This window comes from Bactrocera latifrons, unplaced genomic scaffold (genome assembly GCF_001853355.1).
Source record: "Bactrocera latifrons isolate USDA-ARS-PBARC rearing strain unplaced genomic scaffold, ASM185335v1 scaffold_10, whole genome shotgun sequence".
In the NCBI taxonomy this organism is placed as follows: Eukaryota; Metazoa; Arthropoda; class Insecta; order Diptera; family Tephritidae; genus Bactrocera; species Bactrocera latifrons.
Window position 1 is genome coordinate 718,134 of NW_017534408.1, and position 8,972 is coordinate 727,105.

The 8,972-nt window shown below is 33.1% G+C and overlaps 1 protein-coding gene across 9 annotated transcripts; it reads left to right on the forward strand.

Annotated features, from left to right (window-relative positions):
- Positions 1–551: 551 nt before the first annotated feature.
- LOC108966850 lies at positions 552–8,917 on the forward strand. Of its 9 annotated transcripts, XR_001993218.1 has the most exons (5): positions 561–1,017; positions 1,070–1,428; positions 7,744–8,467; positions 8,603–8,645; positions 8,701–8,917. XR_001993218.1 is itself a non-coding variant. In XM_018929967.1 (3 exons), the coding sequence occupies exons 1-3, from the start codon at positions 946–948 to the stop codon at positions 1,736–1,738; spliced, it is 378 nt and encodes a 125-aa protein (XP_018785512.1). In that variant the 5' UTR covers positions 552–945; the 3' UTR covers positions 1,739–1,810. The 9 variants fall into 9 exon arrangements, 3 of the variants coding, with proteins under 3 accessions (XP_018785512.1, XP_018785522.1, XP_018785531.1); XR_001993217.1 differs by having other exon boundaries at positions 560–1,017; positions 7,744–8,645; XR_001993221.1 differs by having other exon boundaries at positions 1,267–1,428; positions 7,744–8,645.
- The last annotated feature ends 55 nt before the right edge of the window (positions 8,918–8,972 follow it).

An 8,972-nucleotide genomic window follows, 5' to 3' on the forward strand; every position in this document is an offset into this window, starting at 1 on the left:
GACAGTGCATTGGATATTAAAATGGAAAGGATAGTAATCCGAATGAAACAATATGAATCATAATACATCTACGATTACGCCTCAATATGGAACGTTATAGCATTTGTGTAATAAAATTATAAAAAGGAAAAAATAAATAAAATTTGATTTTTAAACTCAAGTGAATTTACGTATTAAAAATTTGTTTGTCTCTCGACACCCTTCACAATTCAAGAAATGTGGTTCAGGAATCGCAATTGCATCCATCGAACATTGGCGTAAATGGGTGGAAGTTTGTGTGGACATTTAGGCGACATTTTGTATAAATCAGAAATTATCTACAATCAAACAACAGAACCTATTTAGCCCAAATGTGAGTGTTTCACTTTACTTTAACATAACATTGTTCTTGCTGATAGACACTTTACACGAAATCCGATATGAATATATAGTTGTCACAAAAAAAATAGATGTGTTTGAAAAATAAAATAATAATAATATATAGTTAATGAGATTACACCAACGTAAACAAAAATCATCACAAAGTTCGTGTGTACTGCAATTATCACTGCAATGTAGGACCCCAATTGAAGCAAATTTAGTTCAATCTTAAAAGCCTCAGTGCACAGTTGAAGTTTATTTTTCTTCGCTCATTTGAAAACAAAAGAAAAACAGACATGAAGCTTATATACTTATTAATATCATGTATTTGTCTCGTAACGGCAGCAGAAAGAATGATGCTAAATAACATTACAATTGCTTCTAATGCTGCTTTTATATCTAGACGAAGTATCAGTTGTCAAAGAGTTAATCATCGTGGCCAATGTATTGGTGGAAGCTCTAAATAAAACGAATCTAAAAAATTTATAAGAAAATTAAAACTTCATATGATGACGTCATTATAATCGATAATCAGTTGATCTCAAATAAACAATACGTTCTAACCTTAACCTTTAATTAATTTACATGATATTTTATTGGCAAACACTGGAACTGAATATGGTACTGGACGAAAAATTAGCGGCATTTCAAAAAGAGGTAAATAAAATTTTAAAAATAATTTGTGAGAGAAATAACATTTCGTTTATAGAAAGAAGATACATACTTATAAAATTACTGTATAGTAATGCTAAAATATATATGTAAATAAAAGAGAAATTCAAAAGAAGATTACAAAAGAATAATTCCATGATGATTAGCAATTTAACTGCATACGACACTGAAATTCTTATAAGAAGAAGATTAAGCTAGTCAAAGAAGATTAAGCTAGTCAAAGTTATTTTCTAGAAACGAAAAATTGAAATCGACATCAGCTTCCGGTCAACAGCTTTTTAAGCACTTTCTCAACAATTTCATTATCAGCTCCTCAAAGACGAATTCAATTCATTTCTATCTGTTAAAAATCAGGACGGAAAATGGTATCCACATGTGTCATGTAGCGCTTGGATGGTGAGTTTAGTTTACTTTTTTTTTTAGGTAATAATAACTTTGTTGAGAACATTAATTAGGATAAAATATGTTACATTTTGTAACATTCTAGTACTGGGGTGAAAAGAGAGCACTGTGGGGAAAAAGAGAAAAACCTGACAGTTATGAAGTGCTGATAACGGACAATGACTTCATCAGCGGATTAGCAATGTTTCTAAACATAAATTTGAAGATAGTATGGCAGTTTATTCGTAAGAACAAGGAAAATATTTTCAAGGCAATTATACAGTATTGGGGACTATATTTCAGTGTTAGTAAGCGTAAATTCTAAAAACATGATAGGAAAATTTCCACTGGAGAATTTTAAATATTGAAAGTCTACTTCAAAATGTCTCTTGTAAGAATAAATTCTAAATGGATATCATTTTGTAAATTATTTATATGTACATATATGAAGTTTTCGTACATTTTCTTGAATTGAATTGACTAGATATTTTCATTTATTTCACAAGAGTAAATAATAAAATTACATGCAATGCGTGTTGATTATAAAAATCTCACTTTGCTTACCACCACAATTAAATCGTCGGCAAGAGGGCATATGTCATATAAACAGTATCGGGCAAAACATTTGCTACTGTTTTAATTTTATTTTTAATATTGGGTGTTGACTAATTTAGAAAAGGGAATTTATTAAAATGTTTCAGTTTTTTGGTTTAATGTATATAAAAAAAAAACGATATAACATCTATGTTTATGCAATAAGACAAAACAATTGAACCTCAAAGAAAACGGTACATTACTCTCAATAAGTGCTTTTCATCACAGCGACATTGAAGCTATTAGGTTATCCACTATGATTTGGGGTATATTTCTAAAGGTTTCCAGGGTTCTTTGAAAAAACTGCTCAGTACAGTATTTTCCACCTTTTACGATCAATTTTTTTACAATGTCCCATAAATTTTCTATGAAATTAAGGTCTGAGGACTGTGGAGGACACTCCATTACATCCACTTTATTTCACTGGAACGATTATTATAGTACCTTTGCCGGATGCTTCTGGTCATTGTCCTATTACTTAAGTGGCATTTCCCATTCAGCATGTGGCAACATTACAGATTTCATAATGTCTGTGTTAACTTACCGATCCATGGTATCATTGATACGATGAAGCGGCCCCAAACCATATTTTTAGACAATATGAATTTTTCAGACGCTACTTTCGTGGACGTCGAACGTAACATACTCCATTCAAATTAAAGTTTGACGCATCACTAAAAAGAACAGTTTTTCACTTGCTTGTCAGCCAAACAGCCACGAACAAAGGAGCCAAGTATGAGATTGCGCTCACACCATTACGACTAAATAATCTGGGAAATTAGGTTCGATCCCGAAACCATTTTGACGAAACAATAATTAATAAGTTAGTGGAATCTCATGCCAAATGCTGACACGAACCAAGGTCTCTAAATTAAAAATATTAATATACGTCCTCACTTAATCCAGTTTTCATTCCTTAAAAACAAATTACAAAGCTTTCGAGCTTAGCTATGCAGTAGTAAGCATTCGAACTTTTATCAGCACGATTGCTATAAATATTTTCTGAACCTCACAACAACAACGTTAAATTAAATGGCATCATTATATTTACTGATTTTATGTATATCGTTTGTAACCACGGATGGGAATTTTCAAACAAATTACCGCATGCATACGGATAATTTGGCCCTAGCAAGTAGCCCTCGGTTGGGATGCCAACATTTCGAGCATTGCGGCTAGTGTGTCGATGAAGAAGCTGGACAAAAGTTATTTCGAAGAAATATGTACCAACAACTAAGGGTAACTGTATGGAATTAAAAAATCACACGGCGAACGAACTAAGCTTACTTCGATATAATCTTATCTTAAGTATAAATATAATCAAATAGAAAATATATATAAAAATAAAACTTCTGGCGTTAAAATTAAATTAATTATGTAAATATAGAAAGAAATGAACATCCCTTTACTAATGGAACAATTTATGACTCGCAACGTCAACTCATCAGATGTTGTCATCGTCTAGGCCTAGAAGACTTATCCATTCTGGAGAAAGCAGAACTAAGGGCGCGGTTGTTAAGAAAAATGATATCAATATCATCAGCATACGCCAGCAGTTGTACACTCTTATAGAAGATTGTACCTTCTCTGTTTAGTTCTGCAGCTCGAATTATTTTCTATAGAAGCAGGATGAAGAAGTCACACGAAAGACAGTCGCCTTGTTTGAAACCTCGTTTGGTATCGAACGGCTCAACGTCAGTTTACACAGCCGTATTAGTTTTGCGGGGATACCAAATTCGGACATCGCGGCATCCTTTTCTTGCTGTCAAAAGCAGCTTTGAAATCAACAAAGAGTTGGTGTGTGTCTATTCTCCATTCACGGGTCTTTTCCAAAATCTGGTGCATGGTGAATATCGTATCGGTTGTTGATTTGCCAGGTGCTAAAGCCACACTGATAAGGTCCAATCAGTTTGTTGACGGTGGGCTTTAGTCTTTTACACAATACCGACCATATTTTACAAAGAAGCTGAATCTAGTACTACAGATAACCATATTTCGGTACCCGGCGAAGTTGACAAGCCTCAACCCATTTGGTGATAGAAAGCATCTTTGATCACATTGTTCTTTTCTTCCGTCGGGGTGTGGGCGCAAATCAGCGATATGTTGAAGAACTTCGTTTTGATGCGGATTGTAGCTAGACGTTCATCCACCGGTGTGAATTATCTCTGCGACGGAGTTTCTCTCCCACCATGAATCCCACATCAAATTTGCACTCTGTTATATGGCCACTGTAGTAAATGCCACAGGGACCTACTCGTCTCAGTACTTTTCCCGGCCATCACATTTCGTGGACGGCGGTGATGTCAGCCTTCACTCTAGCGAGGACATCAACCAGCTCTACAGCTGCACCTTCCCAATTAAGGACCGGACAATCCCGGTGCGTGCCTTTAAATGGTAGTCCTTTATATCGTTCGCCATAGACGTTATCCGAGGCTGTCGATTAGTTTTGGCCTTCTCACTTTAGTTTGCCTTCAAACGAATGATCTTAGGCTAACCAAAGGATACTGGTTCGAAGACCGGAAGTCGTGAGCTTCCAAGGGAATGGCGATTAGAGCACTTTCCTGACTTATGTAAACTTCTAGACATGACTCCATCCTCCCGTCCATCCTCCCTTCCAACCTATTGCTGTAGAGTATCATGTTTTGGGCCGATGGCTTTGACTTTTTCCTGTAGAGACATTTAAAATCTAAAGTCTATGCGGACAAGCCTGCTTCTTTAAAAAAGTGGCGAACTTGGAAATAACTAAGATGAATATTCCGACAGGGTACTTTTATATGTTCGGCGCTCCGTAGCTCATTACAAAGATCGATACACTTCCCTAATACTGATGTACATTCAATCATAACTGCTGAGGTATTTGGAACTATAGTAAACTTAGATTAGCTATAGATCATATCTTTTCTCTAAATAATAAATAATAAAGTTCTATACAATGCGAATTGGTTATTAAAATCTCACTTCGCTTATCGCCACAAATAAATCGTCGGCAAGGGGGCATAGGCCTTATGTAAACATTTACAAAAAAAATCCAAATCAAAAATGATATCGACATACCTACATACGTACCTACGATTTTATATGTATATTTAAATAGTTATAAGCTTTACTGATAATGAATGTAATCATAACAAAATTTAACCACCCGATTTAATACTTCCGTTTCAAAATTATTGTAGTTGCCACACTAAAGGTTTGGAAAATTAATTACTTCGAAATAATATTTTAACTAAAATAATTATGTCAGTGTGATAATATTGACTTAGTATCCAATAAGGTCAAAAATTAGTTGAAGATTGAAGTAAGATATACAAGTTATACCAAAATCAGGGTATCGGTTTTCGTGGCCACAAGGGGTAGAAAGCAAAGACTCGACATCAAATAATTTTCAAAGGGCTTTGAAGGTGGTTTTAATCTGTCAAAAAGTTAATATTGAAGCCAAGTATGAGATGACGGTCACACCATTACAACTTAATAATCTGAGAAACTAGGTTCGATCCCGAAATCACTTCGAACACAAAACAATAATTCACTTAGCTAGTGAAATTTCAAAAAAACCAAGGGCTTCAATCAAACAAGATCTGAATATTTACAAATATTAATATATTCACTCAATCTCGTTTTCATTAGTTAAAAACATTACAAAGCTTATGAAATTAGCTATGCAGATATTTACAACAACAATTGCTTCATCTCTTCGGAGCCGGATTTAAACTTAATAGTTATATGTAATATATGAGTTTATTACACTAGAAGGCAAAACAACTTTTTTCTGAGTATAGGAGCACACTAAATTTTGTCAATTACACTTTACAACACTGGGCTGGAACCACATTAATTTTTTACAGAAATCAAGTCATCCACAAATAATTAAATTCTCCGTTTTTCGAAGTTAGCCACTAAAATCGAATTGTCTTCGAATTTCGAAATTGAAATTGGTTAAAATATAATTACTGAGAATGCTCCTAAAAACTAAAAGAATGTATAGCAACCACGTATTCCTCCTATTCGATCAAGCTTATAAAACAGCTGCTACATGATTTTAAAGTCGAATCAGTATTTTTATTTACTATTGGTTTTTCGAATATTCAACTGTCTTCCCAAATATTTCCAAAAATCCATAAATTGGTTTTTTACTTATGAGTCGAACTGTCAAAAACTTCTTTCGGTGCAATACACCGCCGACTAATGTACAGAGTTATTATAAATATAGTGATAAGGAAATTGTATACACTTATGTATTGTATAATGGTATATGCGTATTGCGTAATTGCATATAAAATACCACATTTACAAACGTTTCTTTTTGACTATAAAATGTAGAACGGCTAAACAATTTTAGTAAACATTTGGAAATCTATTGGCAAAGTTGAAGCGTAATTTTTCTCTCAAAAACTACCAAAATCAAAAAAAAAATTCTTTAAAAATGAAATTCATGCACTTATTGATTATCGTGTACACAAGCATTAAACATTACTATGGATAGAATAGTAGTCGAATAAACAAACAAAACGAATTATAATATATGTACATATGATTATGTCGCAATAAGGAAATCAATTGTGTAATAAAATTATAAACATTTACAAAAATTTTGTTTATCTCTCGAAAAACCAAAAGCAAAAAAAATATTACAAAAAAAATAAACGTTAACTACTGTAGAACACCCCTCCAAAAATCGAATGCCAGGATTTTATTTTTATCGTTCAGTTTGTATAGCAGAAATAGGCTATAGGGATTCGATCGGAATTATTTTGGATAATCTACTAATGCTTTAATAATAATTCATTTCGTTAAAAAAGTTTTCCAAACAAGAACTTGATTTCGATCGTTGAAGTTAAATGGCAGTTATAGACTATAGTGGTGCGATATCGGTGGATCCGACAAATGAGCAGCTTCTTGGGATTAAAAGGACGTGTGCAAAAAATCGAAAGTCAAGTACCTAGAGATAGGCTAACATGATTAAATCAGCTCAGCTCGCCATCCTAATCACTTATACATAATATCATATTATATATATATTTTGTATGGAATCCGATATCTTTTTCAGAGTGTTTAAAACTTCGAGGCAAGCTTAGTATACCCTGTTCAGAGAAAAATTAAATTTGTGTTCTTTTTGATGGTACTAATTATATACGCGTCTGCCAATTGAGGTGATTTTCACAGCTTGTGGCGGCCATATTTGTTTACGGATTTCTATCAAATATTGTCAGAGCGTTCAGTAAGGCTTTCCATTTCGTCATGTCACGTTTCATTTTGGTACAAAATTTTTTTCTTTTAAAAATGATCTTCTCAGATGAAGCCCATTTCTTACATAATGGCTTCGTCAACAAACAAAAATGTCTCTTTGAGGTGAGTCATATCCACGTGTGGGTCAAGAAACGCAATTGCATCCCCAATATGACTATGTAGTTGTCACAAAAAAAAGCTGTGTTTCAAAAATAACATAATAGTAATATATAGTTAATGAGATTACACCAACGTAATCAAAAATCGTCACAGAGTTCGTGTGTACTAGTGTTATCACTGCAATATAGAACCCCAAGTGAGGCTAATTTAGTTCAGTCTTAAAAGCCTCAGTGCACAGTTAAAGTTTATTTTTCTCCGCTCATTTGAAAAGAAAGCAACGGACATGAAGCTTATATACCTATTAATCTTATGTGTTTGTCTCGTAATGGCAGCAGCAAGAATGTCACTAAATGACACTACCAAGAGAAATTATGCTGTTTTTATTTCCAGACCAAAATGTAAAAATTATGATCATCGTGGAAAATGTATTGATTTAAGCTCGAAATAAAACGTATACACAAAAACTGTGTAGGAAGATTAAAATTAACACACATCATTATAATCAATAATCACTTCGTTGGAATTTAGAACTACGAATAAAAATGATATAATATATGCACATAAATATTAAATTACAATAGTTATTAGACGTTTTGAAATGAGGAAAGAATAAATGTATACCTTAATAAAATTTAGTTATTCTATAGTGTTCACATGAGTTATGAGCGTTCTGCAACGTCATGTCACAACACCTCATCACAAAACAGTTGACAACACACACCACTAMACACACACACATCAAACACAGTACCAAACACCGCTCATCATTACTAATAATTGGAAATATTCACCACCCAAACTATTAAAAGGGATAGATCCGAACGGGATCTTCCTCTTATCGTTTTCATCCCGGAAGCAAGACGTTCGACCGCTAATATTCATTTTCACTTGTTCTACCGCAACAACCACGACACTTACTTTTTTTATAAACCGCCAAGTGACGGAGTGGATTTCGCCGCAGTGCCTCGCAGTGTGTGGAAACCAATACTGAAAATAAAATTGTTTTATAGTAATCAGATAAAATTATACAGTTGTTCTAATAAGCTTAATAATTATTTTATAAAGAGTGTGTGTTAGAGAGATCAGTGCTTTTTACTTGGCTTATCGAGATCGTGTAAGTATACTAGTGGCACGGTTGAAATATAGTTATATTATTTAAATCTTTATTCAAACAATACGTTTTAAACTTATTCTTTAATTATAAAATAACATCGCCGTCTAAACGATGTTTTTATGGCCAAAACAGCAGGCTTTCTACATGGTACTGGACGAAAAATCATCGATATTTCAAGGTGAGATAAATAAAATTTTAAATATAATTTGTGATAAAAATAATTTTTCGTTTAGAGAAAGGATATCTCTACTTATGCAATTCCTGAAAAAGGGATGCTAAAACATGTATGTAATTATATGAATATTATGGCTAAACCTCGTTTAATGGCCATGCATGACAAAAATTCTCATCTAACTCAGAAACACTTGAGAAACACACACTATTATATAAAAATACTATGCTGTAGTGTATAAGTTAAATCAATTAAATATAGAATGAAATGAAAATACATTTACTAATGGAAATATCGGGTGATTTTTTAAGAGCTTGATAACTTTTTTAAAAA